The 27,595-nt window shown below is 45.7% G+C and overlaps 3 protein-coding genes across 5 annotated transcripts; 1 reads left to right on the top strand and 2 right to left on the bottom strand.

The window, feature by feature from the left end:
* Positions 1-590: 590 nt before the first annotated feature.
* SNAPC4 (small nuclear RNA activating complex polypeptide 4) lies at positions 591-17,235 on the bottom strand (the record flags this gene model as incomplete). Of its 3 annotated transcripts, none has more annotated exons than XM_083808043.1 (23): positions 591-1,103; positions 2,081-2,211; positions 3,010-5,111; positions 5,695-5,722; positions 5,844-5,939; positions 6,252-6,322; positions 6,429-6,672; positions 6,902-6,991; positions 8,060-8,455; positions 8,899-8,984; positions 9,150-9,244; positions 9,995-10,089; positions 10,438-10,544; positions 10,877-11,024; positions 11,232-11,396; positions 11,719-11,791; positions 12,441-12,545; positions 13,399-13,480; positions 14,082-14,160; positions 14,997-15,122; positions 15,650-15,808; positions 16,173-16,210; positions 17,085-17,235. In XM_083808043.1, 22 exons carry the CDS (start codon positions 17,233-17,235, stop codon positions 2,092-2,094), a joined length of 4,656 nt encoding a protein of 1,551 aa, XP_083664169.1. In that variant the 3' UTR covers positions 591-1,103; positions 2,081-2,091. The 3 variants fall into 3 exon arrangements, with proteins under 3 accessions (XP_083664169.1, XP_083664170.1, XP_083664171.1); XM_083808044.1 differs by having other exon boundaries at positions 8,060-8,452; XM_083808045.1 differs by lacking the exon at positions 17,085-17,235 and adding an exon at positions 16,554-16,683.
* ENTR1 (endosome associated trafficking regulator 1) lies at positions 16,697-20,646 on the bottom strand. The gene is made up of 6 exons (XM_083808072.1): positions 20,274-20,646; positions 19,650-19,723; positions 19,229-19,340; positions 18,575-18,637; positions 17,909-18,048; positions 16,697-17,630 (listed from the first exon to the last, which is right to left on the bottom strand). Exons 1-6 carry the CDS (start codon positions 20,532-20,534, stop codon positions 17,537-17,539), a joined length of 744 nt encoding a protein of 247 aa, XP_083664198.1. The 5' UTR covers positions 20,535-20,646; the 3' UTR covers positions 16,697-17,536.
* Positions 20,621-27,486, top strand: PMPCA (peptidase, mitochondrial processing subunit alpha). Its single transcript, XM_083808058.1, has 13 exons — positions 20,621-20,778; positions 20,875-21,065; positions 21,273-21,352; positions 21,737-21,819; positions 22,123-22,217; positions 22,379-22,479; positions 22,863-23,126; positions 23,371-23,463; positions 23,730-23,848; positions 24,324-24,414; positions 24,654-24,716; positions 25,169-25,313; positions 25,655-27,486. Exons 1-13 carry the CDS (start codon positions 20,726-20,728, stop codon positions 25,822-25,824), a joined length of 1,548 nt encoding a protein of 515 aa, XP_083664184.1. The 5' UTR covers positions 20,621-20,725; the 3' UTR covers positions 25,825-27,486.
* The last annotated feature ends 109 nt before the right edge of the window (positions 27,487-27,595 follow it).

Here is a 27,595-nt window from a genome sequence, read left to right as displayed (position 1 = left end):
TTTACTGGAAAAAAATGTTACCTATGTGGGCATGGGGAAGATAGAGCACACTGCAAGAGGAAAGCTATTTCAAAATACTTTCTCCTGCTCCGCAGTGTCTTGACACGCAATCAGGATGCAGCAACCTCAGTACCCCCACCGCCTGTCCATCCCCAGCTCTGCCACAAGGGCCCTCACAGAACGGTTGTACCTCACAGCACACTGAACTCACCACTGAGCTCTTGGGAAACGTTGCCAGGCACAGTGCAAGGAAGCTTTCTGTAGCAGCTTCCCACTAGATTTTTACCAGCTTTGACTCAGCTAGCCTTAAACCTCTCTGTACGACAGAAATTACTGTTTTATGAATGAGGAAACAAGCTTTCGTTAAGTGATTTGCTGGTGGCTGTATGGGGCAGGCTGTGGAAGAATCAGGAAAGAATCCAAGCGTAATTCAATCTTGCATTTTTAGCTACATGCATATTCATTTCCCACACACTCCTTGGCTTTCTTTCATGTGGCTTACAGACTTCATTTTTCTCATTAGCAATCACACTCATACACACATCATTTAAAATATTATTTACTGTAAAAAACACAGACGACATCAATAGTTTAAGTGAGAAAAATAAAACATCTGTATTTCAACAAATACTCGAGGCTCATTTGATACAAAATTAATCTGCTGCTTATTCAGCAGTATTCAGTCAGCTGTCAAACAACACTGTCACAGCACTAAAATAAACACCTAATGAATCACATACTCTGAATACAGATAAACATTCACATAAATAGGGGCTAACACAAAAAGGAAATAAATAACCATCCTTGCTGGCTTCCCCAGGTCTCCAACAATCCCCCCCCCCCCCCCCGCATTTATGGCAGGTGCTAGTTTGGAAGAGAACAGAATCGCTCCGTGCCTCAAAGCCTTCCCTCCAGCAATTTGCCTTCGTTATTTGCAACTTGTCTAAATGAGCAGACTTGGTTAGGCGATGAGGAAACCACTCCAGCCATTTTCCTCTCTTCCCCAGGCCTGTCCGGTCAGTTTGTTGGAAGCATTAAAAGTGAACAGTGCAAAGAGTATCTCCTACTGCCACAGAGCAAGGCAGACCTCAGTCAAGTGACTCCTGTAACAGAGCACAAACAACTCCAGTTAGTCACAGGACTTTTTTTTTTTCTTTTTTTAAATAGGGAAGATAACATTTTGGAGTTTCTAAAACTAGTTCAGAAGGAAAAAGGGAGAAACAAAAAACAGTCTCAGCCAACAAGCAAGCAAATCAAACACCGTTCATGCTCATTTGGTCCATTTCACCAAAGACCTCAACACACATTAAAACATCACACACTTGTACCCTACAGAAGCTGCTCCGGTGTTCACAGAGCAAATGGAACCATATGGGAGGAAAAAAAAGTTTTTCAGAGATGAAGCTTCAAAGATGAACTGCAATGAAGTACCCACCAGTTTAAGCCCTGGCTTCCCGCCATCTTTTAATCCTATTCCTTGCCTCCTCTTACAGGCTCATGAGCCAGGCAACAGAGAGCATCAAACTGTGCAAAAAGCTGACGCTGCCTGCGCAGGACCTACGGGACAGCCTCACAACACAGAGCAAGGACGTCCTGCTACCAGCCTGCTGGAGCCCGCAGCAAGGATTTACTTTGGCTTCTGCTGCAAGTGTTTAGCACTCCCACACACAAACCCGTGCCAGCAGCAGCAGCTGCCCAGGCTTTCCTGTCCCACAAGCAGTGACCCTCTCTCTATTCTTACGTTGGCCTCACCTTAGCAGCCAAGTCTGTAGCCTCGTCTGTACCTACTAAGCAGGTGTAATACTAATAGGCAGCAGCAAGGTCTAAAGGGCTGCCAAATGCTTGAACTTCATGGCTTTTATATGTAGTTTTATCATGCAGACATCACCTTTCCCCCGCTGTGAAAGTCACAGTATAATATATGATTAATGGGTGATTGCAGAACTCTGTGTGCTAAGGGAAGGGAAGTCAAAACCATCCTCTCCTAGGGTCATGATTCACTGTCTGAGCTGTGCCACAGACAAAGGTATTTCAGGTTCTCCCTTCGAAGAAAGGCAAGATTCACAGAACGATTACTAACCCGTTTCCTTCTCACGTCCTTCTCCTTTTCCTGAGGCGGGAACTTCTCCTGATTTGAGGCACGCTGGCGTCAGTCACATCCGTGTAGGAGCCCGAGACGGATTGTGCAGCAATCTCTTCAGTGCCCATACCCTGCAAGGTAAGCAGAGCAGACTATTTGCACACTAACACACAATTTGCAGCAAAACCCCTTCACCCATCTTTTTATTCTAAGGAGCTCAGCAAGATTTCCAGAATATTCCATTTACATTCAAAATTAAGCATGGAACACGATGTTATATTACCATGACCACAGGTAGCAGAAAACATCCAAATGCATAAATTTTTCAGAAAGATAACTGCTGGTTTTTTTGCACCTTTGTCATCTTTGTGTAGAAACAGCTAGTGACCTTGTTTATTCGTCTTCACTAGCATTTCTTTTGTCTGGTTTGGAGCCACAATTTATTGAAATGCAAGTCTGAACTACACAGCTTCCTGGCATGTTCTGTAAGAAACAGTGCTGGGCAGTAAGAGATTTAATTTAAAAAATAAAAAAAATCAGAGTGATTTTTGGTCGGTATCATGGCTTAGATCAATCCATATACTCTAATAACCTTTAGTCGCATAAAATAATTCAGGAAGAAAACATTAAAGAGCAACAGGAACAGACATGTAAGTCCCCTTACATTACAGGGGCTTGAAGAACGTACGCAGTGAAAATCAAGGGCCTGATTTAAGAAGTACAGGAACCAGGCCTTTACCTTTGTGGAGACTAAAGGCTCACAGCCGAACATGAGAGCTTCTGCTATGAGATGCAAAACTATGCTTACTCGAGACGACCAAATTTCTGCTACACTTAAGATCAGTGGGAGTTTCACCCTAGATTCCAGTGGGAGCAATACTTGGCTGGCAGTAAATTTCCACTTTCAGTACCTGGCACCTCTGTTTTACCTCATTTGGAAAATCAGCATCTTCATCTCCCGGCTCCTCACCGACTGTCCCGTCCGACTGTGCGCCCGTTAATTCACTCCCAGAACTCTCTTCCTCAGACACTTCATTCTCACTCTGCCACTCCTCTTCATCACTCTCGTCGTACTGCTTCCTGCTGGCTGACAGAGTTGTTGCCACTTTTGGAGGAGACAGAGTTGCGAGCACAGCAGGGAGCGTAAAGGCTGCCAGAAATCTGGCTTTCAGGAGGAGAAAAGCAGGGTCATTGCCCAGTTTCTGATGCACCAGTTCTGTGATGGCACGCAGATCAACCCCAGCGCCCTCGCCCCGACTGGCATCAGAAGGCAGAAGACACGCCGCTTGCTTTTCCAGAGCCGCCTTCTGCAGAAGCAGCCTCGAGAGGGTTTTTAAGTTGCACAAGAAAGGTGGGAAATAGGGCAACCTGGTTTGCAGTGGCGGTACCTGGACACCTTGCTCCCCACTCAGCCACTCTTTCACTAGCTCCTCATCCTCCAGGGAAATCAGGCTGAAGTCAAGCAGAGTCTTTCCTGCACTAGAAGTGGTTGGCTGGGGCGGACCCCCAGCAGGCTGTGTAGCGGGTGGTTTGGAGGCGATAGGTCTGGTTTTCAACACCTGGGCAGCAGAGCCCTCAGAGTTCTTTGGGACGTTGTTAGGAGGAACTGGGTCTCTCGGCTGGAGCACAACCCCTTCTGTAACGACAGCTGGGTTGGCAGATGATGCGTTTGTTGTAGCGGAGTCCTGGTTCTTCCCCGAGCTAACGGGACTTGCTGCACAGCGGGAATCAGACCCTGGAGTACTTGCAGGTAGCTGTGTTTGGGGCAGCGGCACAGCATGCAGGGTTGGTGCATCGGCTGGAAGAGAACGCTGAGCTGCAGAGGAGTCAGAAGTCTCGGAGGGAACATCAGCAGAAGAAACAGCGGGCGTGTTGCATCCAGGACTGGCTGAGGTCACAGGTAAGAGACTTGCAGAATGGCTTACAAGGGTTGTCTTTCCCAGTGGTACCCCTTCGGCTAACTGGGAACTTGGTGCTTTCGTCTCTGCGCTAGTAGCGTGAGGCGTATTTGCTCCAGCTGGTACAGGAGCCACTCCTAAACCACTGCCATCAGATGTCACGCTTGCCCGGCTTTGACTTTTCACTGCAGCAGCTGGCAGTCCTTGGGGAACACCCACCACAGCTTGCACAGAGGTGGGGAGCAACGCCTGTGGTGTTACAACCCAGGTGAAAGGCAGTACGCTGCTGGGAACCAAATGGGAGCCGGCTTGTGGAGCTACAAGAGCTGGCAATAAATTGACCGGCCTCTGCTGTGGTCCGCTACTGTTCGGGTCACAGGTAAGTGGTGTGGAAAGAGACAGTTTGTTGGTGCCAGACTCTATGCCAACAGGCACCACTGCAATTTGACGAGGCACAAAAGCTTGATTTTGCAGCACTACTGGAACCGAGCTACCAGCTAGGACCTGACCATTGCACCCTCCTTGATTTGAGGCCTGCTCTGCTCCAGTTGGATTCAGGCCTGGAAAACCACCTCCTTCAGAGCTACTTCGAGGAGCTTGCTCGTTTAGTTCCTTACTGGATTGTACTTTTGGTCCTGCTGAGGAACCAGAGCTCTCCCCAGTTCTGGGCACTGACGAGGAATGGTTTTCAAACACAGTGGTGGTAGAAGTTGAACCTGCAACAGAAGTAAAAGCTGGCAGTGGGGCTGGTGCACACCGCACGTTGCTGTTTGTACAACCAACTACTCCAGGTTTGCTCCCTGCCTGTGCAGAAGGAACGATTTGCTGTGGTGGGTGCTGGATTATCAAAGGCCCTGGAACCAACATCTGTGGGGCAATAAATACTGTTCTCTGCACAGCTTTCTTGGCCTGGGATTCCCTTAGCCGCTTCTCTTTCAGCAGTTCTGAGACTGTTTTAGGCTTCTGCCTTTGTGCGTGGGCCGGAAGAGCTGCCTGCATGGCGAGAGCAGGAGTGCTGCTCTCAAGGCCAGCAACAGAAGTCTCCGTTGATTTTAAGGCAGCAGGTCTTCTGACAGCATTCCTTGGTATGCCCCTTTGGGAGTTCCTCTGAGTGCAAGGTTGTGACGAATTGCCTGTAGAGGAGTAAAGGGGGGGGGGGGGAACGTTTCAGTGTCTTCAAAAAGGATTTTCCTTTATAAACCATTCCTTAGCTATTAAACATCGAGTACCCAGCACAGGAAGTAGCAAAGTTTCTGCTTGTGAGAGTTCCTACAACACTACAGCATTTATTTAACCAGCAGGTGGGTTAGAAATGTACCTTAACACGGCACAGGAGGAACCGTGCTGGTCAGCGCAACACAGGCACTGCACATCAGCCAGGGTGACAACAACAAACTGGGCTTTTGGTCGGTGCCAGCACGTTCACTCCAGCCCACAGCCAGCACCTTGCTTGAGAAAAGTTTAACAGCGATAATCTACAGACTACCAGACAGGCACGAAGCCAATGATCCCCTGGCCCTTCAGTATTTTTGCCAGTCCTTACCAAAAGCAATGCATTTAGCCAATAACCGAAATATCCAAGAGCTACCAAAAATGAGTAAGACAATGTCATTTCGTTCCAGAAGTTCTCCTTCAGTTACATTAGCCATTAATACAGCAGTGAAGAATTAAGTGAAAGTTCTTGCACATCATAAAAATAAATGTTCTGGTACGTACCTGAAGAAGTCTCCACATTTTGGGAAGCCTGCCAAAAAAAATATATTAAATTATACTTGAGATACAGTAGCACTTGCCACACCCATTGAAAAATGTCTACTTTAGTCAAGACTCCGGTAGGGAAAGCTTTGAAATGTGATGTACGATACCTGCTGAGGCCTTAATGCGTTAGCCTTAAGCTCTGACTGCTTTAGTCTTCCCTCCCGAATAACTTTCATGCAACCATTGGTATCAATCTGAAAGAGCTGCAAGGTAAGAAATTCATAAAAATTTGATTCAGAACAAAAATATTCAGGTAGAGCCGGTGCTAATATTAGACAGGAGAGGCTTTACGTGAAAGATTCTGGGCACATTTTCACACTTACAGAAAAAAATCTTGTCATTATTAGAATTGATGAAGAATGTAGTAAACATCATATGCAAGCCGTGAGAGTAGATTAATCCAGTAATTAGATGACTAATTTAAGGAGCAAAGATAAACCTTTTATTTAGGTATCAAACACAGGAAAAGATCACCACTGTTTAAAAGTAGATGCTATGAAGACAGTAAAACCTACCTGAATGAAAAGCGTGAACAGGGGAGTGCTCGAGAGACTGATTGACTTCATCTTCTCCTGAATAGCATAAGCTAGAAAAAGAGTCCAAGATCAAAATCAGCTGGGCGTTCAGTTAGAAGGTAGCAGAAACTGGGGACACAAAGTAGGAGAGTACTATCCCTGATGGGTTACCACTACCTTTTGTCTGATGAAAAGCCATCTTCCCAGTCTGCAAGGTGCAAGGCAGCAGCACATTGCCCACCCAAGGAGTCACTGCCATCAGAAGCTTTCTGTCAAGGTTTATTCTTCTCAAACGCTCTCTCTTTTGACGATAACTTTTCTCCATGGTGTTCTGCAGCCCCTGAAGCTTCTGATCGGCAGATGTAGCAGCTCCAGACATTTTTGTTAAACCAGCAGAAATAGGTCTTACCATCTTTGATTGCTGTGCATGAATAAATACAGAATTAGAATCCCAATTTGGTAGGTTCTAGCAAAGGTAGTCCCATAACAAACTATTCACAAGGCAGTCACGAAAAAAAAAGAAAGAAAACAACCTTTTCCCTCTTGGGACTACAGTGAAATAAGATCTGTGATTCTATGCTTATTTTCCACTAAACACAGCCCGGCAGTGCACACATTGCAAGAGCAGATAAGACAGAAGAGGCACTTACGAGTTTCCTTTGAAAGCACGTGTTATTTCTTAATACTCTTCTCACATCTTCCAGGGTAACCCGTAGCACTTGCTTTCCACATCTGGAAGCCTTAAAGAGAGTACACAAGAAAAGGTATAAGGGAAAGTATCCCACAGAAAATTACTTGTGCTGACATTATACACAAAACGTACAAAAGTTTTCAACGTTCCTGCTACTGAAAGAATCTTAGTATATTAGATCAGCCCCAAAGCGCAGATGTTTACCTTATCTTTTAGTCCTTGTGTGTTACCACAGTACCAAATGCCTATTTCGTTAAAGCCTTAGCATGAAGTGTCCACAAAAACCCACCCAAAATCTATTGGATGATTCTCTTTCCAACTTTTAGCTTAACAGTACAAGGGAAGAAATAGGGAGAAGTTCAAAAAAGTCAGCGACTCTTCCCTAAACTTCTACTGGTAAAAAAAAAAAAAAAAAAATCAAGCCTTATCTGTAATCAAAATCAAAAGACTGATTACATCAGACAAGCATTTACAAACCATGCATACCATAACCACTTCTGTAACCAACAAACTTGTCATCAGCGCAATTGTCCCTGCAGCTGAGGGATGCACATGCTACTTAAGTTCACTTGAGCAAAAATATTTTCTCTTGTGTTAAGAATTGCAGTTTTGACATTTAGTATTTTACTACGGAGTATTTTTCTGCAAAAATGTGCAAGGAGGGTTTGTACTGTTTTAGTGTCCGATCTGGGATGAAAACCCAGCTCAGAATGAGACAGATGCACAGGTAACAGTTCTTACAAACTAAGTCTATGCACTCTAGTCATCAGGGTAGAGAGAGTAACCACAATTCACCAGCCAATTCTGCTTTATGAAAATATGGGAAAAGTTTTGTTTCTCTGACATTATGGGTAGGAAAGAGCACAGCTATTTTCTAGATAATACAGGGCGGGGGGAGGAAGCACTGCTAGAAATTTCTGTTTAATCACATAGCTCAGTTTCCAATAGCACCCCCCAATGGTAAAACGAGAAAGCAACTAACAGAGGTGCAAGAAAGATTTTGTCATCCACTTATCACTCATCACTTGCTCTCTTTACTGCAGCAAATATACTTCCTGGTAATTCCTGATCTAAGCTGAAATTCCATCAAAACCAAACTGAGAATCCCAGGATTTACCTTGTTAATTACTTCTACTGGATTCTTCACAGTGATGTCTGTTGAATGCGGGCGCGCAATGCCCCTCAGGATGGTGTTCAGTTCTGCAGATTTATCAGCAACTCCGTCCTTGCCTCCGTCACAGGGTGCACGTGGAATTTCACTGCTACTGGTCTTTGCATTAGCACTCACAGAAGAGAAAAGGGACGAAGTTTGGTATCTTCCTTTGTTTGACTCCTGTGTACTTGTCTGTGTTGGAATCCACAAATCGATGCTGGGAAATGCACACTCCTCCTTACTCGTCATCTCCTCTTCTGAGCTGTCCGCTAAGTCCAGTTCTATGTCTTCGCTGCTACTCTCCGAACCGCTGGTACTCCCTTCTGCATGTCGCCGTTTCGCTGGCCTTGATTTTTTCTTCTTAGCCAAAAAGAGCACAGACAAGTTTTAGCCAGTGTTCACCCCTGACTTGCAAATCTCTCGAATTAGTAAATTAAAAAGTTTTGTGCGGCAGTATCCTATCAGAAATGTGTGGCTTCCAAATGGACAGTGCAGCAGCACCTGCTGGTGCTTTGACAATGGAAACATGACAGTATTTTTAACATGGTCTTAAGCAACCAGAATATTTTTAAGAGTGCTTTGTGCCAAACCTGGCAACTCATGATGTACCTATAAGAAAATATAAGTTTATGCCATCCTTACGGGCATTTCAGGACAATAAAATTAATTAATGATTGATAAAATTGATTGTAGGAAATCAAGGTCAATTTTGGTATTGATTTCACATACTTTCACTTTTAGTTTAGAGAATCTTAATTAAAAAGATAAACGGGACTGTGACATAACAGGATTTTGTACAGTACCTTAGACCCAATCATGAGTTTCCACTTGCTTAGGCACTGGGAGCCAGTCCGGTGAGGCAACTCAGAAGCGATTTTACTCCAGTGACCTAAAAAGGATGAAGAGCAGAGCATATGGAAGCTTGCAATCACCAGTAGGAAGCAGAGCCTGCTTCTGTCAGCCACTTAAAATAAAAGAAGAAATTCAAATGGTAAATTACTAAATAATGCTTGCTTCTCTATGCTTTTGAAGATTAATCCACAGCAACACTTACCCAGGCCATGCTTTTGCACCAGATCAATTAGCTGTTCCTCTTCCTCTAAACTCCACCTGCCTTTCTTTACATCACAGTGCAATGCTTTTAAGTACCTTCAAAATAAAAACATTAAAGGAACACTCAATCTTGTTTGTACAGTTCTGATCATTACTGCATAATCTGAGGCTAAAAAAACCAGCATCATTATGAGATTTTCTAAGGGGTCCCATTCCTACTCCCTTAATACAGCATGGCTACAATCTCTTTGTTCTCTAAACATCAGACCACACGATTAAGAATTAAAATGAGCAGGTGTAAAACATCACTGAAATTATGACGTGCTGCACTCTAAGCCTCCTGAAGTTGGGTCCAATGCTGAAGACTGCTCAGCACCTCTCACAATATTGGTGTCAGTTACAGGAAGTGACTGACTAGATAATGTTCACGGGTACGCAGACAATACATGAATGACAACCTTGCCTCCCTACGTGAGCTCACTCAAGTTTCAGGATAACTTTGCATTGTTTGGGACAAAAACATTCCCAACTTCTAACCCACCAGCCACTTTACAGAGGGAGCAGCATGCTGCAAGGCAACAGCGCACTGCTCTCCCTGCTAAGACTCAAATGTCAACTTTTTAACTTCTCTAACTACAAATCCAAAGTTAGGCAGAGGCAATGGAGACCACATTTAGAGGCTACCTTTAAAGACCAGTGCAGACTGTACTTAGACCATAACCACTTCTCACAACAATGGTCCTTAAGATGACACTGGTTTAAGCGAAGCATCATTTGTAAAATAAGTTGCACCTTAGCTCTGGATAATAAGCTTGAAAGAACTGTTGTTTCCTTTAGTGTACTTACCGATCCCTGCACTGAGCATCGCTCCTGCCTGGTACTTCTGTCCGAATTTTGTACCAGTCACGCTCTCCATACTTCTTAACTGCAGCCAACAGCATCTATGTTAATCACACAAAGAATGAGTTGAAACTCATTTTTTATATATATATATATATATATATATATATACACACACACACATATATATATATATACACACACACACAGAGTAATAGTCCTAGTAGGCCTGAGACAAAAATAGCTCTGTTTCTTTCCACTGTATTGCAAGTCTCAGAACAAAAGTGTTTGGGAGCTCCTAAGCCTTCTTGACTTGTAAACTGCCCATCTCAATCCATTTCAAATTCCTCCGTGCCACTATTAAAGCTCAGGTGTATAAAACTTTCTAATGTTCTAATCTTTCCACTTTTGCACCCTGCAATTCTAGGGAATCAGAGAACAGAGCTTACAGAATCTTCCTCTGGCGTCCAAGGTCCTTTCTTCAAACTGGGGTCCACACTCTTGGTCCATCGGTAAATCAGCTGGGCAGAATCTCTTCCCTCCATGTAATAAGCAACTAGAAATGCAAAGAAAAGCTAAACAACTCCAGCTCTCTTAGCCACTCCTCATCAAATTTGTTCTCTAGATCCTTCACCAGCTTCGTTGCCCTTCTTTGGGCACTCTCTAGGTAACAGGCTACAAAGGTTGGATAAAAACATAGAACTGTGACTATTGTGGAAATGTAAGCACTCATAGGAAATAAAACTTTACTAATTCTTTCAATCAGAGCGGTCTGGGTGCTCTAGCATGCAGAAATATTAATACACATAAGCCTGGGAAAACAAAAACAAGAAACAACAACTAACCCTCACACATGAATGGAAAACGTTTTATTTGTATGTCACTTACTTTTCTTGTACGGGATATGACTTCCTACTCTCATCTCTTGAACAAGCTCTAAAAGCATCAGATCTTCATCTCTGGTCCATTCTTTCCTTTTCAAATCTTTGTTATAGGCTTGATACTTCTGCAAGCACTGGAAAGCTGTCCTGTTTGTCTTAATGCAATAAAAACAAAGCTACTTAGAAAAACGAATACTTATGAGGACAAAAAGCAAAAAGGCAAGGCTAAAGATTCTTTAACGCTTCTCAAAAAAGCATTAATTAACAATGAATTAACGTGGATTTCTGAAAATTGACATGAGATACAGTCAAGTCAGAACTAACTGATTTTTCACCTCGTTTCTGGCCTCAGAACACCTTACCCCCAACTCCTGGGCTATGGTCTGCCAGTCCAAATAACCATGTTCAGCAGCTATCTTCTTCAGCCTCTCTGTTTCCTCCTCTGTCCATTCCTTTTTGTTGATGCTTGGATGTTCATAGTTCTGCCAAAACTTCCTCAGTTCTTCTGAACTACGTTGTCCATCAAACTGAAAGAAATAGCAAAAATCTCTTTTGTCTTGTAGCTGGGACTGAAACAACTGGACAGACGTGAACACTGATACAAGGGATATATTTTGTATTCCGTATATATTTTATTGCTATTTTTTTTCAGAATTAAATTATTAAATTTAACCAGTAACAACAAATGTCCAATGCTTCTGTGCTTGCCATGTTGAGATCACACAATAGTCAACTTCTAGAAGTGCACAATGGAAACAGTGGGTGGAAACAACACCAGTTCAGGTGTAGTTTCTCTCAAGAGGAGGGATGCATGTCAGAAGTAATAAAATAGCTGATCTCCCAACTTACATGGATGTTTGAAATTTTCTCCCAGTCATGCTCGTCAAATCTGTCTCCTAACAAGTCACTTTCTGGAAGTTGGCTAAAGCAGAAGATACAAAGAGAAAGAAAGAACCACATTAAAAAAGTTAACTGAACAGTCAGTTCCTCTGCCTGACCTTGCTTCATCTTATTCCTCTCACCTGCTATCAACTTCCACAAAAACTTACTACCTCAAAGCATCAGGCTCTTTAACATCCATAGCTTTTCCCCAAACAAGGTTTCTTTCTTACCGGGTTTACTACAGTAATTTTACTTGAGTATAAGGAATGCACCGTTGAAAAACAGCCCTCTACACGATGATGTTCGTTTAGCAGGAGAAACAGTTTAATGCAATGTCAAACTACATTGCTCCAGATGCTTTAGCAAGCAAAAGCTCAGAATTATTAGAATTTGCAGAGTTCTGTCTCCTTGTTGCTAAAACAAAAACTATTTCAAACTGTGCCTCTATACTGGCTATACTTATTACATTTGTAGATCTAAACCCAAAACATGATTCTTATTGAAGAGCTGTGGAGATGAGAGCTCTGCAGGGTTTGAACGGCACTTCATAGTTTTATTTGTGTTGGCTTGTGAAAAGTTTTCTCCAAACGTCATAATGAGAAGTGCTCAAGGAAGGAGGGAACTTTACGAATTAGCCTCCAAGAACATACTTGCATTTTCACCATGAACATAAAAAGGTAACTTCTCACTTAATTGCCTCTATTTCTCGTTCCACTTCTTTGATTTGCTTTTCCAAGATTTGTTTCTCCATTTCAGTCTTGACTTTTTCCAGTTTCTGATTCCAGTAACTCAACCTGTTCAAAGACATTTTCAACATTACTTAAGACTAGATGGGAAGCAGGTCAATGGCATCAGAAGATACATAGCAAAGGTGGTTTCCCCATGAGTATCATTCTTTCCTTCAATTTATTTCCGCAGTAAACAAAACTGTTCTTCTAGGTTTTCCCACACGGCAAACTCATCCTATTTTTACTGCTTCAATGCAAACAGTTGACCCAGAACAGGTCTCAGATCAATCATTTTGGTATTTACAGAGATAATCACTGATGGCTGCAACAGCAACAAACAAGACTGTACCAGCTCTAGGCACATAAATCTCTCACTGGACACACTGTTATGGCTCACTTGCAACATATCAAGTTCAGCTTCAAGCCCTGTAGATTATTTTATGTTATACTGCTGTGTCAACAGAAGAAACAGATGGCTATAAAATGCTACAGTATCTTCAGAACAAACCCATCCCACCTGCCAGATACCTGCAAAACAGTCCTCATCTGTTTACAGTCCAAGCTGAATGCTGTAACCTCTTGCTTATGGTCAGAACTTTACAGTCCAAGACCCATCAATGCCAGGTACGTACACAGATAACACAGATGTCAACAGAGAATGAAAGATGCTGCCATCTACAACAGCACCATCCTCTGCACTGGTGCCCTCAGGACACGGAGTTTGGATATCCCTGCTGCAATTCAGAGTGGCTCTCCCAGGCCCCAAAGTGATAAAGAATCCCCTCTGTGCTTTGTAACCTTACTGAAATTGCAAACAGCTAACACAGAACTTGCTGAAGAAGGCAGCACGTCCACATATTTTCTCTCCTTACTTCAGATGTAACGTTGTCATGAGAAAGGATTTTTGCACTGTACTTACTTCAGTAGCTTTGGCTGAAGCAGGCGCTGCAAGCGGTCACTTACGACTGATTTCTGCAATAGTATCTTCTCTCTGCTTTTCCCTTGACAAAATAAAATAATCAAGCATTCAGTGATCAGTAGAAAACCATTGCCAAGTAAAAGAGAGACGCGTTGCTTTCAGCATCACTGTTAAAAGTATGCCTCAGGTCTTCGATAAGAGTTCATCTTTCATTTTGTTCAGCAAAGGAACTATCGGAAGCTAGGTAAATTAATTATATTCCCCGCCTAAACCACTAATGTCATGTCTGACCTCGGCAAATTGCAGCCTCTTACTCAGTTTTACTTCCAAGGAGGCATCAATGAAGATCACCACCCAGGTGGATGTAACCACCTAGAGCTTTAAGTGTCTCTTGAACTTCTCTCATCTCAGCACTACCCCTGCATGATCTCATTTGCTTTTGGAGTGTTCATGGGAGAGATGGAATGACACATCAAAACAAATGCAAGTGAAAGGAAGTAAGTCATAAATAATTCAGCAAATCAATTCACAAAGCATCCCATTTACTTTTAAGTACTCTTTCTGTGAATTCAAGTATGAAATATCAGAAGTGTTGGTGTTTAACTGCAGATGTGGGGGGAGCAATGCTATGAATATAGACATTTGGTACAGCAGAACGCTGAGCAGCACATACGGTTTCTTACATTTTGTTGAAAGCAGTTGTTCAAAGGATTTTATGCCCTGAGCTGCCTTTTCCTTGGCATCTTCGTTGGAAGGAGGGCCCTAATAAACATTAAAAGGGTTAAGATACATTAGAAGAGTCAGGTACACAGAAAATTTGCCCATTCTCCTTAGAACTCTAGCATGAGCCACTACAAAAAAGAATGCTAACTCAGGCTTGCACAGGCTGTCACATTAGAACTGCTCAGTCACCTTTACCAGTACTAGCTTGCGGATACATCAGAAAACATAACAAAATATAAGCAGATACTTAAGCAAGTTTGCCCACAGCTACACAGCACATTCTCAGCTCAAAGCCAGGCCTGCTCACATCAGCTGACCGTTGGTTGAAGCAGCATTCCGAATGTGGTTAGACACAATACGTATGTTTGTACCTACTTAATCTACACTACCAATTTAGGTACAGATGTATAGTAAAATTCCCAGTCATTACTTGAGGATTATGGTAATGTGTGTACGGTGACAGTTGACAGTTTAGTCAGGATTACCTTTTGCTAGCAACCCTTTAAGAACACTTGTAAGAAGTAGTGACACTTGCCTCAGAAAACTTAAAGACAGCCAGATTTCATGTTAAACAGAGTGGAACTGGATCGTGGCGATGAAGTCAAACAATCAAAGTTAAATTGAAAAACACAGCGCTCGATTACCCCACGGCTGGAATGGCACCGTTCTGAACTCCCACATGTCATAACCAGCCGTGAATTGGACACACGTTTCCAAAAGACCATAAGCAACAAGGGAGGGAAAAAGAGATTGCAAACTCAGGACTGACACTGGTAGTTACAAGTTACAATGGAACACTGTTACAACAGTTACAATTTAAATCTATCACTGCAAAAAAAAACTATCAATATGTAACCTAGTTTATATTTACTTACAATTCCTGTTGTTTTATCCTTAAAGTACGGCTTCATAAAATGGCCCAAAAATATATTTGCTGGTAAATTTCTACCATCTCCTGCTTTTGCTGTTTTTGTGCCATCAAGTTCGCACATGATTTCTTTCTGCAATAAAAGAATTAAACCACGTCAGTACCTTTAAATTCCCTAATTTCAGAGAACAGTGGCTGAGCCATCACAAACTTCTCAGGAAGGATTCAAATAATTTGTAGCACCAGACTGCAAATTAATGCGTGTGTTAACAATGGGATTTGGAACTTCGCAAGTTTGCATAGTACAACGGAGATAAAAAGAAACATATGAATATACCGATTTGCTAGCTAAAACATTCTCCAGTGTTAGCATTTCTGGTGGTAAGAAAGAATGGAAACTTCAGTAGCATAAGCCATTCCAAAGGTCACCATTGAGGTGACGCTGGTTTGAATTGCCATGAAGAAAATAAACCCAAGTCTCCTTGTCCCTGTCCAGGCAGGCTGGTAACTACACCTGCACATCAGTAAGGACTGTGACTGCTGATTCCATTGGTACCTACGGTACATTAAGAACGTAGTGGAAAGTTTTACTGGGAATGAGGGGCAGAGGAAGATGACAGATGGCAACCCAAAAAGCACATTTTACTCCTGTTTGCTCACCTGCTGTTCTTTGTTTTGTGCAATCAGAAGCTCCACTTCTTCAATCTTTTCCTGGATAACTTCCTGGTACACGTGGTTCATCTGCAGACACGTTTCTGGGTCTTCTGGCAGGCTATTTTCAGTATCATCATCACTACTGTCCTCTTCTTTTTCCACTTCCTTGAGGCATTTTAGAGGGTTAAAAGAAAAATGAGGGAAATGCTTGCTCTTAAGAGCAGATGCAGGTATGCAGCATAATTATGTAACTCAGTACTTCTATCGTGTTACAAAACTGATTCCCAAAAGAATTGGAAGCACCCGTCTCTCCCTGATAGCTGCTTTGAATGGTCCCAGAGGCAGAGTTACCTGCCTTGCCTAGCTCCCTTTCTTTCTGTCCGTTACTTCATCACACTATCTGGTCCAAAGTTTGACTCTGAACCTTGCCAAGAACTGTTCTTTACCCAGAACAGTGCAAAATTTCCCCTTTCTTCCTGTCCCCTTCAGCAGACAGATGGAAAGACATGCTTAAAGAGAAAACGGTTACCATTTCTTCCTGAGAATCTGAGTCGTCATCTTCAGCATCTGTTGGACAACAAAAATACAAAAACGCCGACTGCAGTGAAAAACACACAGCTTCAAAACCAAAGACTTTTCAATTAAAGCACACAGAATAAAGTACTACATAGCGCCTCACACATGAGCATTAGGGTTTTCAGGTATTGCCAACATCCTCAAGTAAAAATGTTTAGTTATACACCACACGTGTACTTTTTTTGTGGTTCTAGAGTAGGCAAAATAGCAGCTTCTGCTGGCTACAGCAGCAATCAAGCTGCATCTTGGTCCTGTGCATCATGGTAAAATAAAGGCCTCAGAATGTGCAGACAATGAATGTTCCCACCCAACAAACTCCATATTCTGTAACCACCTAGCAACCTTCCGCCAGCCTTCAGCAGTACTGGTTTTGCCTTCAGTGTGGCTATGTAGTTCCGACATGTAATCTTTGGAGTGGCACGATCAAAACTGAGGTGAAGGATTAGTGACAGCCACCAGAGGTACTGATACCAGAGCTTTTAATTCACCCCCTTTATTGCTTTGAAAGAACGATTTTAGGAAGCACAGCCAGGCTGAGCAATGGAATGATGCAGTGGAGTTCACATGGTCCGTTCAGAGAGCATGGAAACGGCCGATATAATCGTGCCAGTGTCTGGTGGGAGGTTCCATTTCCCAGGGCAGCTCGTCCCCCGCCTGTGATGCCCAAACGCCTCCGGGAGGGGTCGGGGCAGTTCTCCGAGCCTCCCTCGTGCTTTTTTTTTCCCCGGGTTTCGTTACAGAAACGAGCGCAGCGGCGGTGCCAGCGGGCTCCCCTCCGCTGGGACCGGCTGAGGAGCCCGGGCAGGCGGCACCTCACACGGACGCCAGCGGGCACGGCGGGCCCAGAGAGCCCGGAGGCCCGTACCGGAGCCGAGGCTGCAGTCCGACACGTCCAGCTCGGCGCCGGCCCCGGCGGGCTGCAGGCTGCGCTCCAGCTCCTCGATCTCCCGCCGGATCCTCTCCCGCTCCGCCTCCAGCTCCGTGGCGTCGGGGGGCGGCGCGGGGCGCCCGGACATGGCGATGGCGGCGGCGGCGGCGGCGGCAGCAGCGACAGCGCCTCGGGCTCCGCGGCCAGGCCAGGCCAGGCCCGCCCCGGGCCCGCCCCTCGCCCGCCGGCCAATCGGCGTCAGCGCCGCGGTCAGCTGAGCCCCGCGCACGTGGCAGCGGGCAGCCAATGGGGCGCGAGGCGGAGCAGCCGGGAGCCGCGCTGGGTCCTGCTGCCCGCCCGCTGCGGGAGGGGGGCGAGGGCGGAGGGCAGGAGCCGGTCCTGGTCCCGGTCCCGGTCCCGGACCGAGGCCCAGTTCTCCTCCGGAAGTTTCACTGTCCGTCCTCGGGCACTTCGGAGATGCTGTCTATGGACTTGAGGAGATCGGCCACCAGCTGCAGCGATTCCGCTCCCGACACCAGCTGCCTGCAGCGCGGGAGAACACCGCGTGAGAGGGGAGAGGATAACGCACCCAGGCGGTGCTTTTATAGCTTCTTTCAGAAAATAAAAAAATAAAATAAAATAAAATAAATCAAATCGCAGGTAGGCAAAAAGAACAGGGACTATCTCATCGGGCACGCGTAACACAAGACCCCAGGCTTCAATCCTAAAAACCAACCCAATCCCAGGACGTTTCGCTGTGCTCCTGGCGGGAGTTCGGGGAGGCGCCGCGGGCGGCGTTAGGAGCGGCTCTTCACGCTTACCTCACCGCAGACCGAGAGTTTGTAATGACCGTGAGGAGGTTCTGCAAGGCCGCCTCAGCGTTCTGCTTCACCACGGCCAGGCTCGCTGACTGGCCCGACCTCAACGCTTCGTTCTCCTTCTTGTAGTTCTTCAGCTGAACCTTGGGAGGAAAAAAATAATTAAAAAAAAAATAAAACACTGGTTATGCAAATAACCCCAAAACTCAGGTTTGAGCAGGGTGAAGCAACTATTGAGCAGATTGCTAACCAGACTGCCTAGAGAGAAAGTCCTCCCAGCTCTGAGAGCCTCTACACGGGGCTGTGACCTCTCTCAAATTTCCTTCCCTTCTCCATAAGGCGATTTCCTACAGGTAGGCATCTATTTGCCTCGTAGTATTACAGGCTTTCACTGACCCCAAGTGCCAAATCATGTTTGAACATCATGTGAAACTTAAGAAAAGTTTTAATTTCCAAGATCGCACCACAAAACAAGGACCACGTGTCACAGAGATGATGTTAACAGTCAGCACAGAGCTTAAGCATTCTAACCCAGCACGTTTTCTCCAGCATTTGCCACGAAAAGCGAGGCGCAGTTAGGAATTCTCAGTATCCCTTTTACAGCCTCAGTGTCAAGCTGTTCCCAAGTCCCAGCACGTTCAGCAAGGCCTTAACAACACCGCTTCGTACCTGAAGTAAGGCATTTTCCTGTTTCAGTTTTGCAGCACTGTTTTCTGCTTTAAGAGCCCGTTTCTGAAAGAGAATAAAGATGACTTGGACCACAGCAGGCAGCCTGAGGAATGTCAGAATTCACGATTCCAGCACGGAACTTGAAGTGATGTGGTTTGTGTTGCAGCACCTCTTGCTCTAAATGCTTTATGAGGTGGGGACGGTGCACCTGGTCACATCCCTCCTCTCCTCCCTGTTTCTCCTTTCTGATCATCAGGTGCAGTCCGTTACATCCAACCACTACTTTTTTTTTCTTGGACTAGAGGAAAATCTACTCAGAATAAGAAGGCAGGAAAAACTGCTCTTTTTTCATAAAGAAGGTGTTTGCAGAACGCAGCAAAAAAAAAAAGCAGCTAACGGTGCTTATGAACACAAAAAAATGGTATTTCTGCAGAGATCTCCCTTATCCCAGGCAACGAAAGGAGTTGTAGACTGGGACCCAGGCTTGGTATAAGAGAAAAATGCGGCCCCATATTAGAGCTGTTTAGTGCTCACATGGGTGAAGCAATCACTTCAGCTTCCCTTGCTCTCCTGGGAGAGGAAGGAAGAGAAATGGAACTACAGATTTCCAACTGTGAACAAGGTTCTGCTACTACATAAAACGCCACCACTTACAGTCATTAGCTGGAGATTTTGTTCCACGTGCTGCACCATTGCTTCTAAGTCCTGCGCTTCTTTCTCTTCTTTAATTTTGTTTTCCTCAAGCTTTCTTTCAAGCTTCCTCATCCTTAAAATAAACGGAATGCTCTGTAAGCAGCTGGAACATCAATTAGCCTAGTAAGAAAATTCTAGGGAAGGACCAAGAAACTTATAATGTGAAAGAATGAATTAAGTCTTCCCACAGGACTACAATTTTAGCCTGTTGCTCAGGGGATTTCTGCATTCATCATCCACCAGCATCAGTGCAAACTATCCAGCTGAACACACACACAATGGCCATACAGAAAGTACGTCCATTCACAGGCAGTCTAGGTAACGGTAATTCCCCAACAAACGGCTACCCCATCACCGTGGGATGTAAGTGTGGCTTACGCACTTGTCTGCTTGAGTTTCAGAGAGAATCTGAAGCTTATTGATCTTGCTTCTCAAATTGGCATTCTCTTCTTTTAGCTAAAAAAATAAAAATTATTAGAAATGAGAATACTCATAAATAGGGTTAGTACACTACTAACATTGCAAGAACAGTACCAGATGAAGTCATTCAGCTTTCTTATCTTTAGTGCTGAAAAGTCTTGCACTTTCTATTACATTCAAGCTTACTTTCACGCCTAGTTTTTCCCTCTCAATCCCACTTAACTTCACCTAACTCTGTAGGGCACAGAAACGAGGCAACAAACAATCAGCGCAATTACGCAATTAGCCAACCGCTGTTAATGTGAAATGAGCACGACCTCAGAGGGCAAGGGCTTGAGGAGGTCGCCTGGGTCACGCAGCCAAAAGCCACGGCGCTGAGCCTGACCCGGGCTGCGAAGCGGCTTCTCAGAGCTCTTCCCCCAGGTGCTGGGAGGCGCTGCCGCCGTTACACCGCCCGTACCGACAGCGCCCTTCAGGAGCGCTGGGGGCTGAGGCGGAGTTCCTCCACCGCCCCGATGCACGGCTTCGCACCTCGCCTGAGGGGAGCCGCAGCCCGCAGGCGGTCGGGGGCCCCGGCGGCGCTCACCTCCTCGTAGCCGGGCCGCGGGGGGGCCCCGAGGGGGGCCTCGCAGAAGGAGCCGGCGGCGACGTGGGCCCGCTCCACGGCGGAGGGCTGGTAGCTGCCACCCCACTCCTCCTCCTCATCTTCCTCCTGCTCCTCTTCCTCGCCGGGATCCGGGAGCAGCAGGGGGCCGGGCCCCCCCTGGGCACCGCGGGCCTGGCTGCGCACGAACTCGCGGAAGGAGAAGGGGTTGGGGCCGGGGTCGGGGCCGGGCTCCGCCGCCATCGCCTCAGCCCCCCTCAGGCGGCGCCCCCGGGGCGGGGCTTCGCCTCAGCGCACGCCCCGCCCACCTCTCAGAACGAGCCAATTAGCAGCCGCCGCCTGAACCTCTCCTCCAATCGCAGCCCGCCCGCCGGCTCCCCGCGGGGAAGGGGGCGCGGCGCCGGGCGGAAGGGAAGCTCGGCGGGGACGGCAAGATGGCGGCCGCCATGGCGTGGCTGAGGCGCGGCGCGTGGGGCCCGGCCCGGCGGTGAGCGCGGCCGCGGGGGGTGGGGGGAAATGGCTGAGGGGAGGGCGCTGAGGGGCCTCGGCCGTCCGCTGACGGCGGCTGCCGCTGTCCCCGCAGGTGCGGCCGGAGCTACAGCGCGGGCGGCGCCCCCCCCGGCGTGCCGCTGAGCTGCCCGCTGCCCGGCGTGCCCAAGGCGGTGTTCGCCGCCGCCGAGGGCCGGGAGCGCTTCGAGACGCGGGTGACGGCGCTGGAGAACGGGCTGCGGGTGGCCTCGCAGAGGAAGTTCGGGCAGTTCTGCACCGTGGGGCGTGAGTGGGGGGCGGGGGGGGGGGCGCGTTTTGCCCCCGGGACCGGTGGGAGGAGGGGAAGGAGGAGATGGAGGAGGAGGAGGAGATGGAGGAGGAGGAGGAGGATGTCGTCCTGTTCTGTACTGAGGCCCTGGGGTGACCGTGTGGTGTTACCGGAACGGCTGCCGAGGTAAGAGCCCCGCTAACCCCTCGCCTTCTCGCCGCCAGTGCTCATAAACTCGGGATCCAGGCACGAAGCGAAGTACCTCAGCGGCATCTCGCACTTCTTGGAAAAGCTGGCCTTCTCTGTGAGTACCGCACCTGGCATGCGTGGGTCCCCGAGTCCCTGCGCGAGGTACCGAAAGCTGCATAGTAGTGTGAGGATTGGAGTAGATAAATGATCACTCAAGGTCCCTTCCAATCCCTAATGTTCTGTGAGAGACAGGGCGAGGTGAGAATGAACAGCTGAGGGCAGGGCCCTCGTCCTCACAGTGGCAGCACAGGTTTAATTTGTTTAAATAGGTGCTGAAAGTCTGTCATGCTCTGATCTCTAACGTTAATGACTGTTTAGTGACTTAAAGAACATAGGGGGCATCTATGCTAGAGCAGGAGCTGTTTGTTCTGAGCTATACCGAAGAATTTTAAGTAGTTGTCAGTCTACTAATCTGTAACTCTGGTGTCTTCTTTCTTAGTCCACAGCTCAGTTTGGCAGCAAAGATGAAATTCTCCTCACCTTAGAAAAGCATGGGGGCATTTGTGACTGTCAGGCTTCAAGGTACGATGCTTTTCCTACGTCCTCCGTTACCCTAATGGTTGTAACGCGGTGGTTTGGGGTGGCTGAACCCTTGCTTTTCCTGGTGCGTGAGTGTAAAGTTGCTTTTTGGTTCTTGGCATCAGAAGTCTGTTTCTGACAACTGCTAAGAAGTCCCAAAAGTGAACCTGGCAGGGTAATGGAAGTCAGTGCTGTTGCATTTTCAAAGCACTTGATGCGTCATGGCCTCTTTATGCCCTGAACCACGTTTACTGAATGCTCAGAGATGTGACTCCCCAGTGCAGAACCCCTCTGCTTGCCTTGCAGGGACACCATCATGTACGCTGTTTCTGCTGATGCCAAAGGCCTGGACACCGTGGTCAACTTGCTGGCCGATGTGGCGCTGCAGCCCCGGTTATCAGGTCTGAGAACACATCATCTGCCTCAAAACGGAGTCCCAAAGCGTGACTCTGAGCAGACTTGAGAGTACATTAGATCGTGCTTGTCAAGAAGCTTCAGAGTTCTGTACCAAGTGAGTACTTTGTGTGGTGGTGGTGATCTCTTGCTTTCTCTCTTATTATAGATGAAGAAATCGAGATGACTCGAATGGCTATACGATTCGAGCTTGAGGACTTGAATATGAGACCTGATCCAGAGCCTCTCCTCACAGAAATGATCCACGCGGTAAAACACTGAAAAGTCTGTGTTGTTGTGTTTAGTGTCCTGCGTGAGACATGCTGAGCTCTCTTTCTCAGCTTTTCCTTCACTGTAGGGTTTATTTTAGACTGTTTTGAAAACTGATTTTCTGTTACTTAGATTTCACAGAGGGAGAACTTTTGCTTTCCCTCCAATTTGAAATCACACTTATATGTGTAAGATTTTAACATAAATTAAAGCTAACCATGCCTTACCGTTGTTAACACGTTAATTTATGCTGACATTAGTGAAATAGTGCTCAGCCCTTCCTTTCTTATACGTCTCCAACAGGCAAAATTCTAAAACAAAGGGAAGGTTTAGGTTGAGAGGGTGAAGCAATACTTGCTGCTTCAATTTACGTTTCCTTTTAGGCAGCCTACAGAGAAAATACAGTTGGGCTGAACAGGTTCTGCCCAGTGGAAAACACTAACAAAATCGACCGGCAAGTCCTGCACTCGTACCTGCGCAACTACTACACGCCCGACAGGATGGTGCTGGCCGGGGTGGGAATCGAGCACGAGCAGCTGGTGGAGTGTGCCAAGAAATATCTGCTTGGCGTGGAGCCGGTGTGGGGCAGCGCGCAGGCCAAGGATGTGGACAGATCTGTGGCGCAGTACACAGGAGGCATTGTCAAGGTAATGGAAGATGGAGATGGCCTTTTCCTTTCTGTTAGAGGTTCAGATTTGGATTCGAATTGACTTTTTATAGGATTTGCTTTTCTAAAAGTACGTACAGTTCATGTAGAAGTAGTCTGTGAATATGCAGTCCAAACCGGCCATGGTAGCCATTATCTGGGTGACAGGTTAATTAACATGAATTCATCATGCTGAATAAAACAGACGTGGAAATGTCTTAATAATTTGTTTGCTTTTCACACAGGTTGAAAAAGACATGTCAGATGTGAGTCTCGGCCCTACTCCAATCCCAGAGCTTACCCACATTATGATTGGGTTAGAAAGCTGCTCGTTTTTAGTAAGTACCAGCCTGAAATGCTCTGTTTTGGTTGCTCTACTTGCAGACTCCCAGGCTACTATCTCTCATTACATAGACATTGGCACTCTTGCTGCTGGTGGTGTGTGTACAGGCAGCTTTTTCACTGTCAGTTGATAAAGGCACTGACCTTTACATTCCTCTCGTGCCATGTTTCTCTTTGACTCTTTCCCTCTTTACTCATCCCTAGCCCTTGAGCCCTGCTTGGTCTCTGCTATTGGGTGACTGAATTTCTTGTTGCAATTCAGGAGGAAGACTTCATTCCCTTTGCAGTACTAAATATGATGATGGGAGGCGGTGGCTCCTTTTCAGCTGGCGGGCCTGGCAAAGGCATGTTCACTAGACTGTATCTCAATGTGCTCAACAGGTTGGTTTGTCGTCTTGTTTAACGGATAGCAGAAACTGTCTTCTCTAGCACATTGATGTGTAAAACTGTCTTTCTCAAGATGAGGCCTTCCATCATCTTACTCTGCTTGAAACATGCAGGGCTGATTTATTAGCGGGTATTCTGACAGGGTGAAATTAAAGGGCAGAAGTGACTAGGAGTCCTGTTTTCCTCCATTAGCCCAACCCATCCTTTCAACCGGGGAATATTAAAAGAATTGGCTCTAGGTACCAGTAATACTGCTATGTATCCTACACTTTTTGGTCTCAAGGATGCTGGTGGCAAGAAGGAAGTAGATAGCACACAGAAATTGTCAGAGGCAGGAACTGACTATTTCTACTAGCACTGCTGAGAATTTTGAAAATGAGCTAGGAGGGGACTCACTGTCCATGTTTGTATAACTTTGATATTTAAATTCTGTTTTCTAAACTTTAAAATTTTGTTTGCATACTTGTAGGCACCACTGGATGTATAATGCAACTTCTTACCACCACAGTTATGAGGATACAGGTCTCCTGTGTATACATGCCAGCGCAGATCCAAAACAGGTATATATATATAGCCCTGTATTCAAAACCAGGTATCCTTAAAAAGGGATTGCATCTCTTATTACCAAATAGTGATATGAGAACTTTTGTACTTAAAGATAATGTCGTGGTAGATTTCTATAAACATTGCAAAACTATTGGAATGTGACATAATATTCTTGTGAAATTCAGCTAGATGTTGAGCATGTTATGCTATTTTAATAGAATAATTAATCATTGTTGTAACCTGTTCTTCCTAGGTTCGAGAGATGGTGGAAATCATCACGAGAGAATTCATTCTAATGGCAGGAGCAGTCGGAGAGGTCAGCAGCCTAACTTGCAGACTACGCAGGTGGTCTTTGAGCTGAAATAGTGCATTGTGTTGGCCTTGCTGGGGTGATATTTTTGTAGATCGGCTATTTCATGTATTACTTTAAAAGAACGTAGAAATTTTAGCATAATGTTCACAAAGAATTCTGCAACCGCCTTCCTCTTAGATGCTCTGTAGCTCTTCACAGCAATTTTTTTTTTTTGGGCAAGAGAAAGGCCTTTTGTCCATTCTTAATGTCAAGAGTCTGCCTATTTAACTAGTCAGCTGCCTTCTGTTTTCCCTTTTCTGAGGCAGTATGTCTAAGAGAGAGCCCAGCTCCTTCGTGGACCAGAATGTGGCACTAATAGAGCCATCCCCCTATTTTTCAGCAAGTGATGGTAGCTTGTATTAGAGAACAGTGGACGGTCTTCTTTGAACATGTTTGTATTTGCTGCGTATTTGCAGGTAGAACTTGAGCGAGCAAAGACGCAGCTGAAGTCCATGCTCATGATGAACCTCGAGTCTAGGCCAGTTATCTTTGAAGATGTGGGACGGCAAGTGTTGGCTACAAACACAAGGAAACTACCTCATGAGCTCTGTGCCCTGATCAGTGAGTAAACTGTTTTTCCTTGCCTGCATTGAATTGTAGGTACAATCTGGGGGTGGCACCTTCAAATATATTCCTCTAGCAGTGGTGAATCACCTGAGAAAACATGGGGGCATAAAGACTAGATACGTATTTCAAACTGATCTTTTCTATTGCTTGCAAGCTAGTGCAGTACTTCTTTCTTCTGACAACAACAACAAAAGAAAAAGCTAAGTGTAGCAGAGAAGGTCTAGAGCTAGTGATTTGGTCTTCTGAGCTGGGGGGCTGACCCAGCAGCATAATAAAGCTGCTTCGTGCTATTTAAAATGTAGTTGTCACAGCTCCGGCTTTCTTTTTTTCTGCAGGTCAGGTGAAATCTGCTGACATCAAAAGAGTGGTCACTAAGATGCTTCATAAAAAACCAGCTGTGGCTGCACTGGGTGACTTAACAGATCTGCCCACGTATGAACACATCCAAGCAGCACTTTCCAGTAAGGATGGGCGACTTCCTCGGGTGTACCGGCTGTTCCGATAAAGCAGCGCATCCTGCATGTATCTGAGAGACTTGCTTTTTTTTTTTTTTAATTTTTTTTTTGGTTTATAATACTGCTGTGACTCCACTCCTTCCCAAATCTTTCCAGGCATACTGTGCAAACATGGAGCTATGCTACAGCTGAGCAGAGCCGCTTCAGAACATTGGTCTGTGAAGGGCTCGTTACGTTGGGCTTCTCAGCCCGTCCTGGCTCTGGATGAGTACTTTGACCATCAACAGAAGACAAGCGTGTATAGCCTTCTCTTGGCACTGGGGAGAACATAGCAAGCCAGAATATTTGTCAGTGCAACTGAAAGCATGTATCTGAGAAGAAGTAAGTCACTGCTGCACGTTACTATTAAGTGTAGCATAGGAGCAGCCTTTTCAGCAGCAGAAGTGGGGCTGTCACGTTAGAGGCCCCAGCGTGTGCCGTTCTCGAGGAGCGCAGCGCCTCCCTTGCTGCAGGCTGGCAGGGCAGACGCTGGGCCGTGCTGGTTGGCAGCAGGCCAGGTGGGATGAAATGGCAGGAGGCTTCAGGCTAAACCGCTCTGTTAGGGTTAGAGAGGAGGGGTGGGTGTTCACATTCACTTGCCTTCTGGAGGCTGATCACTACACACGTGTTAGTAAAGAACTTGCTTTACATCACAGTTCTATTTGGCAGGTTGTACTCCGGTGCAACGCACTGAGTTGTCAGCCATGTATGGCCAGAGGAAGACTGCTGTTAAAAGGCTTGGCTCACATACCTGAATTCAGAGACAATTCACAGCTGTTACCAAGGTGAACAAGTATTTGGTCAGAGTGACTTAGGCAAATAGTTGTTGTTACCCATCTGAAATCAGGCAACAAGTTCCTGCAGTCCAGGTTCTGTTACAAGCATCATGGATCAGGTCAGTGTAATTTACCCTCTGCAATACTCTAAGACATTGTATGTCTGGGAATAACTTAACTTTGCTAGAACTCAGAGGAAAGTAGACCTATAGCATAACTTCCTGGGGAGTCCATAGAGGGAGATACTATACATAATGCTACATGGACATTCACTCTAGACTGAAAGCAATTTTTTTTTTTACTTGAAAGTGAATTATGCAAAAGAATAGAAGGTTTTTTTATGCCTGAATTGTTATTCAAAGGAGTCGCTGCTGCTGCACCTTAAACTTGTACCCTACTTTTCTTCAAATTGTCATACGATTAACTTAAGGCCTTGCAAAAAGACAGATCTTTCAGTTTTAACAGCAGCGATGGAGCTCAGCTAGCTAGCAGTTAAGATCAACAATGTCTAGAAAGCTTGTGATACTGAAAGTGACTGCCATGGGACCGCCATCACGTTACAGAAAGAGATGGCAAATATTTGCCACTTAATTTCAAACTGAAGAAATGGAGACCCAGAAGAGAGACGATAAAACATTTTGATTTATGTAATCCCTTAATATAGGGGCTTAAAAATGTAGGCAGCTGCATTGCAGCCTTTCATGAGCTTGGTGTGTGTTGTAAGGAACAATGAAATTGGGAGCAGAACACTATGAGGCAGCTATGATCTGCTTTATCACCGTACCTTTCTTTATGCAATTGGAAGAAAAGGTGTTGCTTCTTATAGAACCCAAACTATGAAAGTCTTATGCAGTTGTTGTGTATGTTTTTAAAGAAAATAAAGAGCCCTTGAAGTCACTGGAGTAAGTAGCAGGAGTTCTGAAATTCAGCAGTGAACGGTGAGGTTTCTTGAACTGGCAGATAAAATGCCCTCTGCAAGTACTGACATTGAGCAAAAGCACCCTGT

Source organism: Anser anser, assembly GCF_964211835.1.
Source record: "Anser anser genome assembly, chromosome: 21".
Taxonomy (NCBI): Eukaryota; Metazoa; Chordata; class Aves; order Anseriformes; family Anatidae; genus Anser; species Anser anser.
The sequence above is the reverse complement of the archived record's forward strand: the minus strand, read 5'-3'. Positions and strand labels throughout refer to the sequence as shown.